Source organism: Cuculus canorus, chromosome 7 (assembly GCF_017976375.1).
Source record: "Cuculus canorus isolate bCucCan1 chromosome 7, bCucCan1.pri, whole genome shotgun sequence".
NCBI lineage: Eukaryota > Metazoa > Chordata > Aves > Cuculiformes > Cuculidae > Cuculus > Cuculus canorus.
In genome coordinates this window covers 25,585,596-25,609,909 of record NC_071407.1, presented here as the reverse complement: position 1 = coordinate 25,609,909, position 24,314 = coordinate 25,585,596, and the positions used below count along the sequence as shown (strand labels likewise).

Sequence of the window (24,314 nt, the reverse complement as noted above, 5' to 3'; positions counted from 1 at the left end):
AATCACAGACAACAGAAAAAAAAACCCCTATACGTCAAATAGATTCTACACTTCCCAAAAATATCCAGAAGAAAAATGAGCATATTACACCTTGCAGAGTTCAGCATTTATCTTGGGTTTATATATTTGATATTTTACCATCAATGCAGTACTGGAATGCTTCAACTGTGATTTATTCTCAGTGAAAATGAAAGGTAAAGCATTATCATTGTCTTCAGGCTAGCAGTGCGAATGCAAAAAGCCTCAACCCAGAAACTCAGCGATACTCAGTGCCTACTGCCGTGGCCAGCAAAGTTCAGTGAGAACAAGACCCTGTGTTTTGGGAAAGTCTGAGTTCAATCCTTACTCTGTCCTGGGCTGATCAATGAGAAAAACTTTAGCCTTGCTTGAGAAAGCAAAGAGCTCAGCATGAACAAAGCTGAGACTCTTTTCAAATAAGACAGAAATAGAAATTGCTAACACTTAATTTTCATAAGATTGTAGTTCAAAAAGTTTCTGGCCAGCAGAGTTCTCTCAGCGCCTTAAAAGGAATAAGCACCTCATTGCTTCCCATTCACAACTTTTAAAACATTTTCATCTAAAAATAAAAACATGTTGGTTTGCTATATTTGAACTTCTGCCCGCCAGAATATCTATACCAGAGCACTCTTCAGTCTGAAACAATTCATCTGAGCAACACAACAATGTAAAGCCTTGTCTTCTGTCCAGCTCCTATAGGAACTGATCCAAAGCTCACTTTGTTTTTCCATTTACAAGAGTGGGATTCGGATCAGGTCCAGAGGCATTGGCTTTCCTTGCAAGGAAAACCACAATGTGAAGGGTGGGGTGTTATTGAAGGGAACAGGGTGATGGATTCTTTTCAAATGCTGCATTTAAGATGTGTTTTCAAGTAACACCATTGCTGGTAAAAACGCATCTGTACATCTTGTTTTTAGCATTCTTATTAAAGAACATAAAAAGTTTTTTGTATTAAGGCCTCTTCCTATGAACCTGGACTATTTAAAGTCAGAGAAGTTTGCATTCTTAGAGGCATACAGGGCAGTCCAACTTCATCTGACTTATTCCCATTTACATCACTGACTGTCATTTGGCATCATTTTCATTGGGTTTTTCTTGGTGGCAGGATAACACACAGACTATTAAAGCGATCAGAAACTCAGGCATTTCTTTCATGCCGTTTCCTCTCCACACCATGCTGGGACTGGCAGGAAGAAAAAGAAATGAAGAAAAGACTTCAACTGTTCATAAACTCTGTCTAGACACAAGGTCTAGACAGGTCTATTCCGGAACATCATCTTAGCTTTGGTGCTGCATTGCAGCTGCTTAGATGGCATTTCTTTAATGCAGTAGAAGAACGTAATGATGTTGCATGGCATTAATCTTTATATAGGGTAGATTAAACTGTTCTTTCTGCTTACTCTGTTATAACTGCTTTTTTTTCTAGGCACCTTTTTAATCAACAGAAAGTTCCTGCAAAGGGGATGGAGAAGACCCTGTAAATTCAGACTCCCTGAAGAGCAGATTATCCTTAGAGTAGGAAAGAGTTTTGTTTTCTCTGTATAATTTGAGAAGAAGCTAAAAATGCCCCCCTCAAGAAGTTTCTACAAGAAAGATGGGGTTTCTCTTTGTGCCTGATTCCACTAGGGGAAGCCCAAGCTTGTGACTCTGCCCTGCACCACAGGTTCTGGAGCAAGCGCAGCTCTCGGAAGCCGCAGAGCCCAGCGCTGGCGGGAGGAGGCAGAAGCAGACAGTTCCTCTTTCTCATGAAGAGGGTGAAAAAGAGCCTTGTAATGAGGATTAACATCAACATACAGAGGAGGAACCTACAAAGGTAGGTTTTGCAAGACACACAACAGTTAACACAGAAATATTGTTATCAGAAATAGGAGCAGAAAAAGCCCATCTTTTGAGCTCCAGAGTGCAATAAAGTCTGGATAACAATAATGTTCCTCTTCACTGAATTCCAGGGACATTTGGACATATAACCTCTCTAAAAATCTCAGCTGACGTTATTCATCATTTGCCTCAGTAAATGTCAATAGAGCTCTAAGTTCGTTGATAAGTTAAATGCCACTGGGCAAGCCTTTACCATCAGGCCAAGCTTCTGTTATTCATTTCATTTAGCTGCTCAAACAGACAAATGGAAGCAGCCCAGTAGTTAATCATTTCTTCACGCTCTTGTGTTTTCCTTAGGGCAAGAGACAGTTCAGCCTTCATATTGATTCGGCCCAGTACTTTTCCTCGCTGCTCTGGCACTTCACAGATAATTATGCAGACAACTTTAATAACGTGAAGTGCTGGGGAATAAGCTGCTTACATTGACTTGTGCTCCAACCTTAACACGTTGTGAATTTAAACCCAGACTCAGAAGTGGATGACACTAACAGATCAAGAGCATCTCCAGAGCTAGGATAAATTTTGCATTTTGCTGGTCAAGAATCAGGACAAAATTTCCTTGTGAATTTATAATTGCGCAGCATGAAGAGATCTCTTCCCACAGACATGGAGTCCTCCTTGCCAGAAGCAGTTCTCCCTGCTACTGCTGCCACCCAGTGAAACTGCAGAGTTTGTGGGAAATTGTTTCCAGAAACCCAAAAATTCCCTTTCAGATGCTTGACTGTCCTGACAACACACAAAATCGGCAGCTTTAGAGGTTAACTACTTGGGTTTTTTCCCTCTGGAAACAGAAGACTATAGAACACAAAAAACCAGAACACAAATGCGTTTAGGCAAGCCAGGGAATGCACAGATAAACATGGGTTAACCACATTTAATTTGGAATTTATTAATTCATAATACTATTGAATGCATACAGCTCTCTGTAAAATCTGTGTGTATATATTATGAATTGTACATATATACAAAATATACATATGCATATATTATGAATTATATGAATTGTGTGTGCATATATATTATTAATTGATGGATTTTTATGCATAAAAATCAATCAATTAATATATATTCATACACACCTAACTGTAAAATTGCAGTCATATTATCACATACATACGGTTGGGGTCCATTTCTAGATTCTAAGATTTAGATTACGAGTAACTCACACACCTATGCTGTCACTTCTTTTAGGGAGAAAACACATCTGTTTCACTCTAACTCCAGGCAAGAGTTTTTTACTACTGAGAATAAAGCTTTCACAGCCTGGTGCTACAAAAAAACCCAAACCCAACATCAAAAATAGTGAACTGCACAAAAACTCTGAAGATTCTAATGGACTGCAAATTTAAAAGTTGCAGCCACAAGGCATCACAAATTGTCATAAAGAACTAACTTTTTGGATGGAGATTGCCATCTTTTTCTTATTTAAGCTATTCAGTGCAGGCTATGGGTGAAAAGTCCCTTGACTAAGCAGTAGCATTTTTATTAGTCATGTAAGGCCTGTTCCATACTCCAAATAGCTATCAGGCATTTCATCAGATTAAACAAAAACATGCAACATGCTTAACTTTCCTTTCTCTCTCTTTTTACAATTAGCCAGAGGCTTAAAGATTAATAAAACTGAATTCTTCCTTAGAAATCTTCCAATGAATTGTTTTTCTCTGCAATCGCGATGACTATATTTTAGTCTCAGTTCTTCCTCCCCAGTACAAATACAGTGGCAGCTTCACAGCTTTATTTAGTTATGAGGTATACTTTACAGCAGCTCCCTCAAAACAGCTCATCACTGATGTTTTTAATATTCACTCTCATAACATTAATTATGTCGAATCAGTTCCTTATTAATTTACACGTTCCATAGCACTTACATTGTAATATTCCCCTGATTAATGTCAACCTGTTAGAAAGTGTTTCTGGAGGGCATTATTAATGGCAATGGTGGTGATTAACCTAAAATGAGGGTTAAATTGGGAAACACATTAATTACTAACTAGCCATTATCTAAAGAAAAGCAATTAACATACTGGAACATGTAGAGCTGGGACAAATGTCTTTTTTTCCCCTTGATATTTTTGCAGTTATTTAGGCTTACGGCACTCATGGTTGCTAATCCTTCTATCTCTGTTTCTCTCTATTAATACTTCCACCCGTAGCCCGTCTTGTGTTATTATGTGATAGGAGAGCTACTTTCCAGTCTACCTGCTATCCACAGCACCCAGCAACAGGCATATCGATATCACATTTTCACCGATTCTACTTAAAAGAGCTACAACCAATGCTTTAATGCATGTCGCCCCAGTGATCCATCTATTAAGCTCTGTCTCTAACAGAGAGTGAAAGCATAATTAACACATTTCTTACTTGTGCAAAACGTTCAGCATTTCTGTTCACTGTGAACTGATAAGTCATGTTTGGAAACTGAATGCTGACAGGGAGGATGGAGACATTGAAATGAAGCATCACCGATTTTTCTGGGCCATGAAATTCTGTGTCATTCACCAAAACATCCAACTGGAAGGAACGGTGCTCTGTGACTGAAATATTTTTATTCAGTACCAGTTCTGCAAAGGAAAAGATTAGTCTGTTACCAACCCATGTTATCTGCAAATGTGTATTTTGATACTGCAATCTCAACAAAATATACATATCAATATCACACATATCAAAGTTATTCCTAACAGGAAACAGAAGGTGAGTTAAATGTGCAAATATGCTCCTATGGAGTTATGCCCCGTGTCTTTCAAGATATTTGAAGAGGTCCTCTTCCCTACCATGCTGAGAATCCTACAATCAGAACCTCTTGCTTATCAATATACACGACATCATCCCATACGCTCTCTATCCCAGAGATGCACTAACTCCATTTTTCAATACATGTTTAAAAGTCAACATTCACTTAACTTGAAATTCTTCGACTTTTTTTGGCTTAATATTTACAAAAGGCTTGGAAAGTTCAAGGGTCAATTACTAAGAAGCAACCTCTCCTTTATTTGAAGAAAGAGACCTTACTGTACTCATGCTGAGTTCCCCTCACTTGGCTGCCATTTGGGTTGAAGTGGATTTCATTGAAGATGTGCTCTACCCGAAATGTTTCGCTTATCCAGGGATCATCAGTAATGATGGTTCCTGTGTATTTCTTTCTGCTGCTTTCGAGGGGATAAATAGGTGTGGTGTCTGCATCGTATACAGTTAGCACTGCAAGGGCAGTTCCCTAGAATGAAATAATAAATGACATTGCTGAATGACCGTGAAGCTTTCTTCCCCTGGTACGTTAGGAGACTGACATATTGGTCAAATAAAACCTTACAACCTTCAGTCAAGCCCACTTCCATTCAAATTCATTGTAAGTATAAGGTCACCATTATTTCCTGCCTATTTGGATGCCAGTTAGAAGCTCAAAAGAAGATGGCAGTAAAAAAGAACTTTCATATGGCATTTGAGTCTATGTCTAAGTACAGGGCTAAATCTTTGAGGCAGGCAATGAATGTACATACACAACTCTTGATTTTTCTTTTCTTTCTCCCTTTTTTTTTTTTTTTATGTTATTCTACGGTACTACTGAAAAAAAAACCAGGTAATATGTGCACTTCAAAGACAAGGAAATATATTCAGACAGCTCAAACTCATTACTTGAAACGACTGAAGCAGCCTGGATTGGCTGCTTGGTCTACCAGATTGCTGTTCTCTACCTGGACACTGAACCCACAAGTTTTTATTAGCAATTCTGTTGCTTAAAGTTTGTTCAGTTACTAGAAAAGATTTAAAGTTTCTAAATATATTGCTTTTGTTTCCACTGTGAAATTCATCACATTCTGTATACTTTGAAGGCGTGTAATTTCAAAGAGAATATTTTATTTCATAAAACAGTTTTGTGAGACCTTCATTCCCTATCATCCAGAGCTAAATCAAACTCCTAAACCTCAAACTTTTCAAAAGTAAAAGAGAATTACTTTATGACCAGGCAAATGGGATGTGTTTATGAGTGTCTGGTCAACACTTGTTCTAGTCGGGAGGTGGCAGCAAACTCCCAAAATCACTCCTTTTTCTTCCAGAAAATATACTTGGAAGGGAAATTTAACTGTGAGGAAGATTGGTTATCAAACAAAAGTCCTCTCATGAAAAATGCACCATTTTGGTCCCAAAATAAGTGACTTGTCTATACCAGTGACTTATGAAGGGTTGTTGCTCCAGTGGGAAGAAGCAAAGAGTTCACTTGTACACTTCTATACTGAAGCAAGGCGGGGACGGGACGGGACATGGACACGCACAAAGACACTCAGGGTTTTGGACCTCCTGGCGTGGTAAGGGAGGAGTGGGAGTGCACCATGAAAGCAAGATCCTGGAGCTCTCCCTTAACAGCCTAACACTGGAAACTAACACCTTTACAGGTGCAACATTTGTCAGCATCCAACAACCGCTCCTCCTAACTCTCTGTTACTGGTACAGCACCTTAATAAATATTCTGAATGTATTTCTGATATCTTATATAGATTTCGGAAGAATACACACATACTCCTGTTCTAATAACTCTCAATTTTAGTCACTTACTGGAAGCAACCCTGTAACAAAACCAGAGCAGAGCTCAGTATGGGGAGATAACAGCAATCTGGACCACAGTCTCAGCAACGGTCCATCCTGACCTCAAGAAATGTTCACATTTCCTTATGCTGCTTAATTCTCGACTCAAACCCTTGTTAATTTGGAGTCTGAATAAGATATAACTCGTCAGGAGAAGAATTCTATATACTCAGCATTTTACAACCACAGCCCTGAAGATCACAGCATGATCACGTGCGCGTGAGACCCATTACCTATAGCATGGTTATTCTCAGTTGTCACACCTCCCACCACTGCGTTCCTACTGCAGCGACTACATAAAGGAGAACATCACCTCTTTCCTGTTGAATTCCACAATCGCCTCTGCAGTATCAGTGCCATTGGGAAGGAACGGAGGAGAATCATCTTCATCTAACACATTCACCAGGAAGGGCACCTCAACCTGCATCTCCCTGGAGCCCTCTCTCACAGTGCACTTGGCAATCAGCTCATATCTCTCCCTCTCTTCTCGATCCAGGCGTCGAGTCACACTCACACCAGTGGTGTTCTCATTGTATCGAAAGGGCATACCTTCAGCTGAAAAACATGGCCACAGCATCAATAGGAACAATCACCTCCCACTACCAGGCTCTGATAGCTTTCTTCTTTAACGCTTTTTTTTGCAAACCAGTAAATCCATTTGGACATCATGGCTGCATGATAAAAGGCAGACTCAGAAGTGAAAGAGAAAGAAGTTGTGGGGCTGTATCAGGGTAAGCAGAAAACATGGGAAGATCCTAGAGTCTAGAAGAAGCAGAAGTTAAACCTCAGGATATTCCCAGTCTGCTCTTAGCAGGTGCAAACTTTTAAAACCAATCTTTTTTAGTTTAGGAAAGGGGACAATTCTACTTCCCATCCTCTCTGTATATCTCAAAGGCAAAATCTTCATACTCCGCTTGTATTTGCCATGCAATTTCCTTTATATAATCAATCTAGAGGATTCACTACAAACAGATCTTAACAGAGCAGCTTGTTTACATCTATTGCTGGTACGTGAGTGGCTCAGTTCAAGTTTTACCTGCCAGCAGTTTGTAGGAAATGCTGAGATTCTGACACAGTTGATGAAGTGATGGTAACTGCAGCTGATGAAATGTGCCAGGTGGTTTATTCTCTTTGATGTGAAAGGATAGATCCATTTCTGTGAAGCAAAGCTGCCTTGCTGTCAGGGAACTGCAAGCTGGTGCAGTAGCATTCATCAAGGAGAGGAAAACTGTGGTGCGTGTAGCAGAGTCACATTCTTTCTCTTGGAAGGGGTGGGATGAAAGGAAGACATAGAGCATCACCTTTGATAATGATATCCAGTTTCCTACAGCTTCAGAAAAAAAAAAAAAAACCAACGAAAACAAACACCAGAAGAAATATTTTATGTAAGACAACTTGTGCTCTAGTCCATTATTCCACAACCAATCATACAGAATCATAGAATTATTAAAGCCAAAGAAGACATCTAAGATCATTCAGTCCAGCCATCAGCCTAATACCATATAGTCCTACTACGTGATAAAACAATTCTTAAATACATCATCTGCTGGTAGGAAGACCTTAAATCTTAATCAAGTAAAAAAAATACAGATGTTACCACCAATTCATACATCATAGAACTTCACAGAACTACATCAGTGTTCTGTCTGTAAGACATTGTCATAAAATGGGTCACTATCAGTAATCATCTTTTTGGTAGGACTGATTTCTGGAGGGACTAAAGCAGAGTGAGGTGGCAGAAGGGAAAAAATATATGCAGAAAGGGAATAAATATTCAGGACAGACCCACAACAACTTCTAATTGTTAATTAAGTCACAGTATTCTGACAGTTTACATTACTTGAGGACATTTCCAAATTGTTTATGCTTAGACAACAATGTTTATGCTTCATCATTTTGAAATACAAGGAGCTGGTCAAAAGTTAGCATAAAGTTTAAAATCACCTGTGGCATCTACTGAGACATCTTCAAGCCCCAATTATTTTGATGACCTTGCTTTAAGTACAGACAGAATGATAGCATCTGTGTAACAGATCTAATTCACTTGAAAAGATGTTCTAGGTCACTTTGATCCATATGAACAAAAAAAAGCTCTCAAGCTCTGGATAGCTGTTCTTCCTTAGTTCAGTCACAAATAGCTATCTGATATTCATGAACACTGAGTACCAACAATGCAGTGAAAATGGGTGAGACATCAAGCACTCAGCGCTTAGAGAACAAAAAGCAGTACACATCTGAAGTTGAACATTCAAACGTGAACATTCAAACCTCAAGGCACTCAAGTCAAAGGGCAGTGTTGATATATGGCTCTTGCAAACTCAAGACAGTTCCTACAAACTGTCTCCACCACCAGAATTTCTGCAGCTGATCACAGCGGTATGCCATTAACTCCTCACCCATTTCCTCCTCCACCATCTAATGATACCCAATTTCCTCATAGATCAAAATCATCAAAACCAATTTACTGCTCAAGCATAAAAGAAGGAGGAAAACCTGAGATAATTCATTTCTGTAGTTCAATAGTACATTTCTCTAACAAAGCCAAACCTCAAGAGAGGGAGAAAGGTTCACTTAACCATTTCTTCCAAGAGATGTTTGGTGTTAGACGCAAATGTAAGAAAAATCACTCTTCTCGTACTTACACAGCATATTAAAGTCTTCTCTATCCAGGCGTCTGCTGAGATAGAGAAGTCCTGTTTTTTCTCTTATTTGAAACCAATTATTTTCTTGTGATCTCGCTCGAGAGATGATGAGATTCTGGCACAGATGAAAGTGGGCTGCTTCCCCATGTGAATCCCTCAAGGCATGGATGCGCAGGAGTGGCGTACCTGCTGGCTGATCAATGTAGACGTTCTCTGAGTACTCTTTCCTGGGGAAGTAAAGACTGAAGGCAGCTGCAAAGGAAGGCACAGGAGAGGACAGGAGCTCCCAGTTAAATGAATTTTGCAATGGCATTTTCTTAAGAGATGCATTTCCAAAGAAGCAAAGGCTTTGCTCTCTAAGGATTAAAGAAGCATTACAAAAGATGTGGAAAAAAGCAGATCCTCATCTGGTATAAATAAACTGAGTTTTACTGTACTCAAGCCAGGGGATTTGCCACCGAAAAACACAGCCCAGTTTAAGCAGAACACTTAATGAAGCTCTGCTTGCTGAATTTTACTTAATTTCATATCTGGAGCTCTCAGCTGCAATTTCATTACCTCACAGCTGATACTTGAAGAAGGAAAAAGCATTTGATGAAATCACACACTTTAAATGGCAAATCACACACTGTTGAGAGAAAACACAGGAATATATCAATTGCTCACACACTTTTCCTTGGATTAGATTAAACCTCTCTTATGTAGGAGTCCTGTGGCTCCCACCTGTTTGAAACAGGACGGTTTTCAGTATAGAAAATAGGAGCTGCTTAAATAAAATTAATATGAAAGTATAAGTAATTTAAATATGACAGACAGGAAAGCTGAGAACTGACTTGCCTGAAGCAGGTAGGGAAATGTACACTTACTTTTAATTCAATGGCTGTGACTGACCATTTGTTGTTGATTCCCTGCCAGCCCCCCTCCCTCCCCCAAAACTGCCGACATTTATAGTCAATAGAGCTCAACCACCTCTTGATGCTTGCTTCTTCAGGTGATCTCATCTGGTCACCAGGTCACTTTGAAATGGCCTCTCTACCCCTTTCCAATACTTCCCTTCCAATTCTACTGCTTGCAAATATAATCACAGAGGAATGTTTGACAAGCACAGAAGGTACAAAGTGATGCTCATTGCATCCAGATGCACTGAAACACTGCAACTGTCACTCGTGTGCTTCACCTGCACTGACAGTCAAAACCAATACTTACATATTGCAGAATTTTCATCATTACTGAATCATCACAGAATTGTTTGGGTTGGAAGGGATCATTTGGCATCATTTAATCTGATTTGATTTGATAAGGAGTAAGGCATATAAAAGGCTCGCACATGTGCTGAACAAATGAGAATAATAACGATTTCCATATGTTACTAATACAGGACTACCTTAGCTTAAACCAAGCCAGATACAACTGGAAATGATGATAATACGGCAGTAAAATTAGGGATATAATTCCAAAACATCTTCAAAATAGCATTAGGTTATATCACATATTTTTTTATATACTATTGGATCCATACAGTGTTTTACTGAATGGAGAGGACCGCAAACAAACTGTAAATAAGAGACCTCTAATTTCATTTAGAAATACCACAGAAACCGCTGTACCTTCCAATGATTCATGACATCATCAGTATTCCTGGATGCAATTACATCCATAAGATTTACAAAGGTTCATTATTTTTTCTACATATACTTTGCGATATATGAATAAAGTGGTAAAGTAATATGATAGGTGAATTCTCTCCAAAGTCATTAATTTAAAGGAAAGCCAACAATAATCTTTGAGAGTTGTAGAAAAACATTAACTCTTGATATCCTGTGTCTAGGAGAAGACTATTACTTCTGATTCTAATGCCATTTCCATCTTTTCTATAAGTTAAATTCCTAAACATTCATAATAAATTTCAAATATTTTTACAGTCCCTCTGTCTTTTCTGAAGTGCAGGAAAACCCAGTGAATACACACTGCTAGAAGTCCTAACAAACTGGTTTGTTAACAAGAGGGATAAGGCGGTATCAAAATAACAAGCCCAGTCCCAGTGCAAACAAATAATTTCTTTGAGATATTTTCTATAAAATCTTGATTCCAGAATTATGAAAACTTCCACACAAGAAATTCAACACTGAAAATTCACTGCTCAAGACTGAAAAACACTTTTAATCCACTGATGCATACAAATGAGGCTTATACATCATTAGCTAGAGGACAGTGGAATACAAGACTGACCCTATAGCTTGGGAACAAAGAACGGGAGGGGAGAGACAAAGAGATGGTTATATAGAACATGTTCTCATCTGTCCCATTGAGACAAGGCTCAACTCAATTGCTTCACTCAGTGTGAGTGGACGCGTGTTCAACTAGAAATGTTTTCTTAGCCCTAGTCGGAAAATGTTGATGTGCAAGAGTGAACAGCAATTTAACATGAAGACAACACACCAGCCCAAAACACTCTGTTTATGAAGCAGATTTTAGCTAAGAACAACATCACTGTGCTTGAGCACCCACCCTATTCACCAGACCTGGCTCCCTGTGATTTCTACCTCTTTCCAAAGATTCAGTTAGTACTGGAATCCATTTTTTTGTTGGAAGAAGTTGGAAAGCAAAAACAATGGAGATCCTCAATAGCCTTTCAGTGAATGAATGCAGAATTGCTTTGAACGTTGACAGAATTGTATGCAGCTATGAGTCAGCTCAGAAATGTTGTGAAGGCAAATGTAGTAGACTTTCTTAATTTGTTAAATAAAAAGAGTTAGAGGCACAGTATTTATTTTTTTCTCTCTTTTTCTCTCAGATCTTGTATTACCTTATATCTCAGTCTGTGGTGAATACTTATAACGTGAGCAATAGTGTGTGCTCAACATCAGAAACCCATCATGTAATGCAAGAACCAGCCCTGTAGCAGACATGGAATTGCCTCGAGTAAAAAGAGCATATAGGAATTAGAGTAAATAGAAACAGCATGGGTGTGTGAAGTGTGAAATTGGAAAAGGAGAAAATGAGGTATTTTGAGTTGTAATTCTTTATTGCCTTATCTTAAGTTAATCTTCATATGCTTTACTCTACAATTCTGGGCCTACACTGCATGTTGTACGTACAGTCGTGTTTAACAAACCACATGAATAATTATGATAGACATTACCACTTAAATGTCTGAAACTTCGCGTGCAACTACACCTCAGCAGTGGTCAGGATCCTGAGTGCTCTGCATTTGAAAGAAAAAGTATTTATGCTGCAGACTCTTTGCACTTCTTTGGCATCAGCTGCAGGAGCAGTGACCTCCATTCTTAGGAAAAAAGGGAAAAATATCTCATAAAATGAAAATTAGATTGCTCTGGAGATAACAAAACCGCAAACCAGCACTCTGTGTTTTGAAAAGAAAGGGTTCCTTTATAAAAATAATACAGAATTTGCACCACTAATTAACCAGAAATAGTTCTCACAACTATAAAAGCCACTTTAAGAAATCACAAAAAGCCACTGTAAGAAATGTAAGTAAAAGCATGAACTTTTTCTTCCTGATTCAAACCTAAAAGCTGATGAAATTAAGTTCTGCCCATCAAAAGTGTTAGCTTTTAGTACAGAGCACACCTGCATATTAAGGACAAGACCTAAGGACAGTTTTAAGTGACACCACTGCGTATGACATAGTCAGAAAACAAATATTTCAAGTGAAAGGACTTTACAAGACTGTAGAAATGTAGATGGCTTTATATATTTATATATATATATATATTTGATTTAGCGACGTAATAATACTGCTCGCTGATCTTGAGTTTACTGGGATTTTGTAAAGTGGTTTGTGTCACGCCCTAACTCCATTTAAAGCGCTGAAAGAGCTGAGACGTATGCAACAGACTGCTCAGGTCACAACCACCCTCTGCAGATAAATCTTTGGAGGCTGATTTTGTAGGAGACCTTCAAAATAGAAATGTAGCGCTGGCTTCTCTGAGCTGTGTTCATTCCTTTAAGCCCTAGTAAGTTAAAACCAGATTCAATAAACTTGCCATCTGGCAAGTATGCAGCAGGAGGAAGAGGTTCTAATCCTGGCCACAGTTCCTCGTGTCCTGAAAAAAATAAAATAATCAATTTCCAAGGACTTGTGCAAGCTTCCTATGGAAGCCAGATGGAGTTTTTATTAAATCTGCCATTTAAAACAGGAATTGAAATGTTACGCTCAAAACTGATGGTTAAAGTGCATTTGCTTAGGATTTAGAAGCAGAGAAATATTTCACGTTAGAACCTTGAAGTACACCATGAGAAGGTCGTGCTCTGGAACACAAATGAGTAACCTAAGAGAGAGAGGGAATTGTGGACATACTTTGGAATCTCTGCACTTTTTTTTTTAGAGGATGTTTCAGCTTTCCCGTATTCTACAATCAGCAGAAAAAACACGACAACCTGTGATGGATGAGCAATATTACATGATAATAGTATATCAGTGAGATACAGCAAAGTGATCAAGTTTGAGTGGATGTAATGCTGACTAATAGCTCCCACAGGAAATAGATACAGTCATGACAGCGGTTTTCCAGTTCAGGGAGAGAAAACAAGATTACACATACACTTTGAAGGCTTCATGACTGCTTTTTGAAATAAGGCGATTTCTCACGTGGCTTTTGTCAGTCACGAATGATTAGGTAAATAATGTTATTTTTGATGCAAAATTATCTTTTGTACAAAGTTTGTTGTAGAAAGCTTTACTTGTTAATGCTTGCCACTACAGTCTTGAGTAGCATTGGTGGACTTCTCAATGAGAACTGTTAAAATGATGATAGCAACGTTACACTCTCACCAACAACCACAACGACAAAAACCATAATTTAACTTTTTAGTAACAAAAAGAAGTAGCATGAAACTTTTATTAGTCTAGAGGAAGACTTTCCAGTAAGACTTTCCTTCCACTACTTAAAGAGAAAGCTGTGGAGAGGCTTTTTATCAGGGAGTGCAGGGATAGAATGAGGGGCACTGGTTTTAAGCTGAAAGAGGAGAGATTTAGATTAGATATTAGGAACAAATTTTGTACCATGAAGTTGGTGAGGCACAGGTTTCCCAGAGAAGTCATGGCTGCCCTATCCCTGGAGGTGTTCAAGGCCAGGTTGAATGGGGCTTTGAGCAACCTGATCCAGCGGGACGTGTCCCTGCCAATGCCAACGGCAGGGAGGTTGGAACTGGATGGGCTTTAAGGTCCCTTCTGATCCAAAGCATTCTGTGATCCTATGATTCTCCTAAACAGTGTTTGTAACCGTCTTTCAAGGTACAGTCTCCTGAATTACAATTCAGAAAATGTCTTTTGAAGCAAATTATCCCAGTCACAAGATTTGCTCCAGGAAAGGACTGGAAAATCATCTCACAGCTGTGTGGATCATATGCAGAGTCTCAAAGCATGTTTGAGATGAGGACAACTAGCATACAGCAGGGTCACTGGCCAGGAGCATCCTGTCACCCTGGTCCACAAGACAAAACACCCATCTGCAACGTTCTTTTCTGGAGATATGTTGGGCTAGCTTGGAGCAGCCAGTGAACTGCCGGTCAGTAAAACACAGCAGCTAGCTCTCTCTTGACCCTGGAACTGAGAAACTAAGAGCTAAACCTATACAAACAGTGAAAGCAGGGTACCGTTTGAGTTCAAGGCCCTCCACTTAGTCAAACCATCTGCCCCAAGCTAAGTGAGCAGGTGTCTTATGTAGCTCATAATGGAAATTCAAAAAGCTTAAATGACTGCTGCTTGGTTTAAGTTACACCATGTATTTGAGGAACAGGCTTGCCCTTCACTTAAAGACCTCAAATAATTGCAATGTAACATATCTCTTTAAAGGTATGTGGGGTTTCATTACTCCTGTCATCTGAAAATTGTCTCTAGCCTGAGTGTTTGCTATCTTCCACCTTCTTTTCTACAGTTCATGTTTATAAATTATACTTTTTTCCAATAGATGAAAACCTTCACAGATCTCATGGACTGCGTGCAAGAATTGGTTTGTGTTTTAAGAAAGCGTATGGGAAAAAAAAATCAGCAAAATGGAAATAGAATGAGGGTCATTTTTCATTCAGCAAGTGATATACAACCACGTAACCCACATCTGACAGAATTTACTCAGAGTTCCCCAGCATTTTGGAGGACAACACAACAATTTATTAACAACAGAACAGCCCTCATACAATCAAAATCCTTAATCAAGAATTGGCATGCATCTCCAAGAAAAGGGGCATGCTTTTAATGCAATGATAGCCCTATCACTGTAATACACAGGATTTAATGATATAACAGACGAACATGGGAGTCTGCTGTTCATAATCTCCCATTTGTTGCACAGCATCAGATTTCAACAAGCAATTATCTGGCAAGGTTAGTTTTGTGTTCCTGAAATAATTATCTTTACTTTTGATGAGCAGCCATTATGTTCCATTACTAGTATGAATATACCCAGTGTTCGATTCATCAGAGAAAGACAGCAGCGATGCACTTGTGTATTTTAAATTAAAGGACTTGTTCACTTCATGCCTTCCTAGCCCCTACAGAATTAAAAAATAAACTCGCCCTCATAAACCAGAATGTCAGTAATTTAGAAAAAAAAATTGTCACTTAATGGAAGCAGCATAGCTGGAAACAACGCTGTGTGGATTAAACACCCTGCAAGGTGTTCCAGACAATATCCACCATTTAACACACATTGAACCATCTCATAAGAATAAAAATGTTTTGGCCAACATTCAGATAAATGTTTCTTCTGTCAGAGATAATTTAACAGAGAAAACAATTTCCAGATTACGCAAGGAATTGCTCCAACCTTTCCTTCAGTTTAGCAGTAGAATTTTAAATTAAGACCGCCTCACTAGAGTACCCATCATTAAACAGAGACTCATTTACAAAGTAATCCCAGAAGAAAGGCTATTTCCAACAGACCCGGCTGTGCGTTACCAGAAATAACCACTCAGAACTGAAGTTCACCAAGGTAAGACATAACCTTGGTTTAAACAAGGCACCCTGAGAAGCTATTCAAACACCTCTGAAAGGGACCCATAACAAGGAACAGCTCTGGTCATGGCAGAGCACAAGCCAACAAATTGCTTTTTTAAGTTGGGGTCATGGCTTCAGTGCCAGAAGCTGCCAGCTGTGGAAGAGCTTGTGTCACACAGCACCGCTCACCCATCACCTCTCTCCAAAGACCTCGGCTGACTGCATGGGCACAGAGCAAGACAGCCTGTGCCAGACAGGGAAAATGATGATGGAGGAACCCCATGTCCACTGTGCTCCCCTCTACGTGCCTGCACAGCCAGGCACCGGAGGAAGCCAGCCGCCTTGACCACCCTAGGTGTATTATGACAGTGCAGGGAGATCACTTCTTGCACAAATGCAATTACTAAAAATTCATCGTAGAATCACAGAATGGCTTGGTTGGAAAGGACCCTAAAATGTCCCGCAGTTCTACCCACCCTGCCTCTGCATCAGGTTGCTCAAAGCCTCATGCAACCCAGTCTTAAAGACCTCCAGGGATGGGGCATCCATGACTTCTCTGGGCAACCTGTGACAGTGTCTCACATCCTCAGAGTAAAAAATTTCTTCCTAATACCTCATCTACACCTCCCCTCTTTCAGCTTAAAACCTCTCCCCCTTACCCTATCCCTGCACTCCCTGATAAAAAGGCCCTTTCCAGTTTTCCTGTAGGCTCTCTCTAAGTACTAGAAGGCTGCTATAAGGTCTCCCTGGAGCCTTCTCTTTCAGTCACAATCTGCCATCAGCTCATGGAATTTAGGCTGCAGCATTAGTGCCAAGATTAACTCCCAGTGCATTTGAGAGTCACTGGAACAATGATGAAGAGAAGAACTGGCATACATTTAATTAACTAGCAAACCATTAATGTGGCTCAGCAGCATGACGCTATTTATTTTTAGGTGTGTTATTCTGAAGCTGATCATTACAGAAATTGTAACAGATGTGATATGAACCAGTGAGCATAAGAAACTTTAATAAAGTAAAATGAAATTAATTGCTTTTATAGAAAGCTGCTCATCTGGACCCTAGGTTGGAATGAACTGGGGAAAGATTACCATAGAGCTTCATACCAGCTTTTTCTGAAAGCATGTTCAAACTTTATGCAGCTGGATAATTGCTACGTTTCACCTGTTGTGTACATTTAAATGCAGCACAATTGCTATAGAATGATAGACTGCATTTCAATAGCAGCAGTATCAGTGAAATACATGTGTATTACAGAACATGATACTTCCCAAGGGAACAAGTCCTTAGAAAGTGATGGTAAGCAGAAGCAATACTTAACTACAATACATTCCAAAGCTGTTAAACTGGTCTGCTTTAAGTTAATTGCCTCTCTTGTGATTTTCCTCACCAGATTCCCATGCTTGCACTGAAAACAATCGTGAATTTTAGACTGAAAGCAGAAATTAAGTAGATACAAATATTAGATAAAAAAACCCAAAAAAGCTCAGTTGACCACCTGTATTAATCCCCCAGCAAGGAAAATGAGAATGAATTCCACAAGATACAAATAAGACAGAACTTGTAAAGCCAAAAGATAGATCAGTAAAAAAAAGAAGTTTGCTTCCTGTATCGGGCATTTTGAATGTAAATTCTAAAGAAAGCCAAGATCAAAGACAGACCCTAAACTTGTCAAAAAGAAAATATTTCAGTTGAATTTATGAGAACTGACAAGATTTTCATTTTTGTCTCAAGATTAGGAAATCCGTGCAGCATAGTATCTACAGAGAATGGGAGGATGCTTCTACTAATGTGCTACTGCCCTGCCACGGATGCCCGGGCCGAGGTCAAACGTCTGCCTATGTTTTCCTTCCAGAGCCTGTACTTCTAGGCGATTTTTAGCAACTCCCTTCTGAACTTCTGTAAGTGCAAAAAAAGCCCAGAAGCCTCCTTTTTCTTGTTTTCTTACGGCTTGTTGGGTTTTTTTTCACTTTAGCAAGAAGGCAAGTTTTTGATGCTTCATTGTCCTAAATAGCAGCACTACCAAAAGTTACATCATGCAGAAATCTTCTGTAAGAGACTAAAGGGATTTCTGCAAATTCTTCAGATGTCGATTCTGTCACTCCTGTTTATTTATGTGATTCTTCCTTGTGTGATAAAAAATATTCCTTCATTTTCAAAGCATGGCTTAATTGCTTGAGAATAACTGGATATAATTTTGCTCAGTATGAGTAGAGGGCTGAAACGTAAGACATAGAATCTGACTACTGTACTGCAGCACAAATTACATTAATAAATGTTTAATAGAATTTATTTACATCTGGGCCAAATATAGGGTGTTTATAAGGCAGCATAAATAAATGAAGATGACATAATGTTTCATTTTTATACCACTCTAATTCAGCTCTGTACAGACACAATTTATCATGTCCCATCCTTCTACGTTTCCAATGACCTCTCTGTATTTTGCTTTGACAACTAATCCTGAATTTACAAGCATCAGAGAAATGATCTTACAAAGAGAGTCTGTGTTAAAAGCTGCAAAGCTTGAGGCTTTGTTTCAATGTGCTTACAGTAGATGACAGGGAAAATTCTTCTTTTAAAACATGTGAAGGTAGAGAAAGTATGTGTGTGCGTGCACACACAGCTACGCAAATATCAACATTAAAACAAGATGCTAAAAATAATTTGGATTATTAATTTGTGAAAATATACATGCATACACACAGAGATACGTATTTTCAGCCATTTCTTTTCTTTAAATAGCTCAGATGTAACAACCATCAGAACTACCTGGAGCTGACTCAGTCTGCTTATACAGAAGCAAAAGGAAACAGTTACACTGCAATGTCCATTTATAAGAGGCTTTCCATGCATTTCATCTCACAGTCATCTGCAGGATCGTAAAGCTCATGGTTGTAAACATAAAAGGAATATCGATCCACAAATCCATAATGTCAAGACATTATTTCTTATATAGATGCTACTTCAGCATCAGGTAATACAAGCATATAACAATTATACAATCAAAGAAACAGAATTAATGATAGGTTTGAATTGTGTCCCCAAGCATAAACTATGCAGCCTTTTCCAACTTTGATATGGAAAATTAATAGGAAATATTGTAAACAATGATTTTTCATTTTTGCATGGGATATCAAACACATTTTTCTAACTAAATTGCCTCTTATTTGGTATGAATCTGTCTAAAGCCAAACAACACTAAAAATAAATGAAATGTATTTCAAAAAATAGTAGCTCAGTCTTTGGAGATAGAGGTTTCCCCAGTTTCAGCATCAGAAACCAGGAAGCATCTCTACTAAAATCACTGTAAATAATTCCTTATCACTTTTTTTTTTTTATGGTTAATTGGAATAATAATTGTTCATAGAGTGAATTCTCTCAAGATATTCCCCCCCAGTAGGAACTGGAGAGGGCTATTCTAGTGCTGCTGCATACATACAAATACAAGACACAAGTAACTGTTACATTTTAAATGGTCCTCTGTTTCCTGCTTTATATAGTTTTGTACAAAGGAGATGAGATTCTCAAAACAAAAGACCAAACTGATATTAAGCGCTGTAATACTACCTTTATAAAACTGCCAGCTCTGTTGTAGACAGGCTCTGTAACCACTGGCTGATCCTGACCTACCACTTCTTTTTAGCCATTTTCTTTTGCTTTCACTCATTTCAACGAACCATACCAACCTAAAGCATCTGAGGTGTGTTCACACTGCTCATATTTCTGGAATAATTCTGTGTTATGGGATGAGAGAGGCCAAGACAAGAAGGTGGACTCAGCCTACCATTTAACTTCTAGTTTTTAAAATAAAGCACTGTTTTTCTATTCATTCTCTGTACACACTGTGCCTTCTAGAACATATTTATATTACTTATAAGCAGAGACTGGAATACATGAGAAGCTAGAAAAGACCAGCAATGTATGCACCACTGTTCTGTGCTAAACCAGACACACTAGCTGTAAATCTCAAACCAATAAAATCCTCAATTAATAATGTAGTGACATATGACCGCTCTAAACTTCTGTTATACTTCAATTAGCTTTCACATACCATTAATTCCAACAGTGCTAAGCTCATCCACAAGGTAAACACAATAGCAGTGATTTGGAGAACAAGGTACAGACAACTACATAGATTTCAGTTTCTCAAACAATAAAAATAAATCACAAGACACTCCTATCTATGGTAATAAGATGAAAGGATCCTTAAAGGTAAAATCAAATAAGCTTATATTAATTATCTTAGTCAAAAGGACATCAGCATCCCAATGTGTGTCCTACTTGAAGATACAGGCACAGATTGCTGTGCTGCTTCCTTAATAAATATAAAGTACTAAATTTTCACTATCCTAAGTCATGAAAAAGAATGAAAAAAACAATTAACTGTTATTTGTAATTTATGACAAAGACTTGTACATGCACAAACTGCATTCCACTAGTACATTAGCTCAAGTTCCCCCACTTCCTTTCCTGCAGCTGCACCTGATTCCACACTCGATTAATCAAAATGAACGCAAGCCTTCCTGTCAATTATAAACATCAGGGATCACCTTCTGACAGCTCAGTGCAATTCTGATGCTAATGACCACAAACCTCCATCTACTTCCTACCCCTACAACATCTTCATGTGAAATACGTAACAGTATTTCTCACAAACAGCTTTCCTCCCCAACCCACACTCACCATCACTGGATAGCAACAATTAACAAAATGGTAACCCTTGGAGTTGTGATAATTGCACAAGGTGTAACTCTTCTTGACCAAAGGCAGCTGCTCCTCTGCCCCTGTCATGGTAAGAGGGGTCCGATTTTCAGAGGACAGGGGCACATGGCACCTTCTCATTTTCCAGGGAGTGGATAACTTTACAGTATCTTGATTCATTATTACTTTGGATTCTCCACTGCTGCACTAGAAAACCTATTTTCTATGTTTAGTGCAGGTATGCAAAAATTAGCCTGCTAAACCTTATGCAGAGACATCAGAAATAGCTCAGCTCGAATTGTGTTTTACCAATCTCTAACATCTCTAGCTTACCTTGTTTTCCCCAGTTCCTGCAGTTCACGAAAGAAAGACACAACAGCATCGTTACTGCCTTACAGTAGGAGGCAATCAATGAAAACTTTTGCGGCTGGTGGTTGAAAATTTGCCAGGAAAATGATAATGACACAAACGTCCACCTCTCGCAGGAAAGTGCTCTGTTATTAAGAGCTGCTATTCTCCTTCCAAACACTCAAGGGAGCTATGAGCCTGCAATTCAATTTTTCAATCCAGGAAGTGAAATCTCAGTGCAATCATGAGCTTACTTATTTATTTAAAGTTTTTGTCATGAATTAACAGAAAATTTTGGTTTAGATTAGTATATTTTAGGCAATTTATGAAATGAAGTGTAGAGGATAAGGTCTTCTTATTTCTATTCTATTTCTTCTATTATTTCCTTCTAAGAAATATACATAAATGCTTCAAATAAAGATATAGGAGAAGACCTAAAACGCTGCTGTGACAACTGCATTTGAACCTCTAATTCCTTAAGGCACACTGGCAAAGAGTACAAGTGCTCTTAAAATAGACCTGCTTTTAAAATAGTTCCATAAAAACCTATATCACACCTGCCACCATTAAAAAAAAAGACAACTCCCCCCATGCCAGCTGTGAACATCACTGTTTAATAAAACAGAAGAGCTTTTCCTTTGGGGACTTTTAGTCATTACCGCACAGTAGTTAGTCATTATGCTGTTGTCTTAAAGCATAAACGTTGTCAGCAAAAGGGCAGAAATTGTATTGACAAGGCTTGGAAATGGGCTGACATAACACTAAGGATATGCATTTGACACTGACAGCTCTTCTCAACTACCTTTAAGACAGACATTCAACTACATTGTATTCCTGACAAGTTATAGGAATGAACTAGAGGAGTCTAAAAGAAAGAGCAATAAAAGCAACAGTAAAAACTGGAATAGCAGGGGCCCTTACCGGAGTTCACAAAAGCTTTATTTTCATTTAAGTGAACTTCTGGGTTCTAGCCCAGTCCTTGCTATGGAGCATGCTGAGCAATCACAGATGCAAAACAATCGTCTAATTATTACAGTAACATATTCCATAGGTATTTCAAGGCCTTTTTTACTTTAAAAACGTCTTTCTATAACGTCAAAATCTTCACCCTATGCCTCCCTCCTCTACTGCTAAGAGAAAGCAATTCCTTTATATCTCTCATGCAGTCACTTTTGATAAAGGTTTCACTAATCAGAAAGCAACAGCATTTCTGTTGAGCAACTTCTGATCACTAACTGTCTTTAATTACTAGGGATTTCTACTACGTCAAGGTCTGAACAGGGTCCTGGGCTGCACTGATGCACACACAGTGTCCTCGATGGTGACATTTATTCTGAACTGGAAGACTACTAGAGTAGTCATTCTGACCACGTGTTTTTGATGTATGAACAAAGTGTGACAGTCCCAGAGTCAAAGGAAGTTCTGTCATCGCTCAGTGACTCACCTCTGGGCAACCTTATTGAAAAAAAAAGATACTGAAGCACAAAGCATATACATTTACAATTTTCTTAGATGGTGAAACTGATACTTTCTGCTCTGATCATGAGCAGAAAACACCTCCAGTGGCATCTCCAACTGCAAAGAAGTAATCAGGTCTTGTTCCAGCACAGGATTCCACGCACATTTTATCAGGGTATTTTGATTTTTTGGCTACTCTGCAGAGATGCTTGCTGCACTGTTTCATCAGGAACTCATGTTTTAAATTTAAGTGTCAAGAACAAATCTCATTTCCTCTATCTCCCCTCCCTCTTTCCTTATCAAGGCATTAATATTCACAGGCTAAAAGACAGTAGTGCATCATGAAAACGGAACTTCAGATTTCAACTGAATAACAGAGAAACGTAAATTCCAAAGTGCAATTTTAGTCTCTCTGCTCAGAAACTCTTACCTGTGCCTTAAAAAAAATTCCACCACCACAAACACACCGGCATCAACAAACCAAGCAGGGTTTTCTGTCACGGATAAAACTCAAGTACGTTAACTTTTTTGTGAACACCTTGCATGAAATAGAGTTTCCCTGGGGCAGGAATAAATAGCTGCCTGGCTTGATGCTTGTAAAAAATTAACAAAGCTTAAGCTTAAGGCTTACATTTATTCATTCCCATTTTATTATTAATGATAACCGTTGCACTTCATGCCAAAAAAAGAGATCACAACATGCAAACCTTTATAGCTTTCAGGTTTTTTTTCATGCTACAGCTACCAAGAAAATACTTGCAGCAGAGTGCCCTCTTCCTTTCACAGATCTTCACTGCTGACAGGTTCAGAGCTCAAGACCGAAGCTAAGTTTCCCTAGAATTTGTGAAGTCAGTGTGACAAGAAGAAAAGAAATGGAAATAAACAACCTGCTGGACCACGCTCCTGGGATTCTCATGCTACACGGGGTTATGAAACGTTGGATTAGGAAATTTCAGATCAAAGTTCCAATTTGCAGTTGTAATTAAAACCAAAATGAAGACAAGAAAGGAGGAGGAAGCTTAACATAATCTGTGTAACGTAACAAAGCATCCATAACAAAGTGTTATCTGCGTATCATTGTACTCAAAAACCGACCAGAACTCCAGAGAGGATTATTCTGGAAAAAGTGACCTAAAGCATTGCTTGGTAACCCAGGCCTTACTGAAAAGAAGAAACTCTGTTACGGTTTTAATGTGGATCCACATTGGTTCTAAACACTGCCACTACACCTATGATGCAAAATGCATACAACAACCCACTAAGTCAGGAAGTGAGGAACTTTCTTTGGTAACATTCTCCTACTTTGGGGCTGCAAGAATACAGAAATCAATCCTCATGTCTCTCCAGTTCTCTGATGGGCACTAATGCTGTTCCCCAGCGCATTAACCAACCGCGGGTGTCCATTTTCACAATATCTGGAGCACATTTCTTTTGCTGATGCACTAATATCTGTCTGAGTGAAGGAGAGCAAAATGTACCCGACAACTGCTCATTTTTTTGAGGCTTCAGTGTGAGGGAAGTAATGGCAAAGTTGCTCAAAAGTATCTTGTGGCTTTTCTGTTTCTCTGCTCTGCAAAGAACATTCTCAAGTTCTGCGGGCACTCGCTGGGAGTTGCCATACATTGGCCGGCAAAGATGAAAGCAATCAAAAGGAAAATAAATAAGTTGTCAGTCCCTTTCATATTTCTTCACTTTTAAAGCAATTACCAATGTAATAAACATTGATTTCA

At 38.8% G+C, this 24,314-nt stretch overlaps 1 protein-coding gene across 2 annotated transcripts in view; it reads right to left on the bottom strand.

The window, feature by feature from the left end:
* The window catches only part of RET (ret proto-oncogene), an 89,406-nt gene that overhangs the window by 31,976 nt on the left and 33,116 nt on the right, over positions 1-24,314 (bottom strand). For both annotated transcript variants that reach the window (XM_054071973.1, XM_054071974.1), the window contains 5 exons: positions 9,117-9,368; positions 7,511-7,804; positions 6,788-7,029; positions 4,906-5,107; positions 4,258-4,457 (listed from right to left, as the gene is read on the bottom strand). In XM_054071973.1, the coding sequence (XP_053927948.1) occupies positions 4,258-4,457; positions 4,906-5,107; positions 6,788-7,029; positions 7,511-7,804; positions 9,117-9,368 (1,190 nt within the window). The remainder of the gene's footprint in view (positions 1-4,257; positions 4,458-4,905; positions 5,108-6,787; positions 7,030-7,510; positions 7,805-9,116; positions 9,369-24,314) is intronic.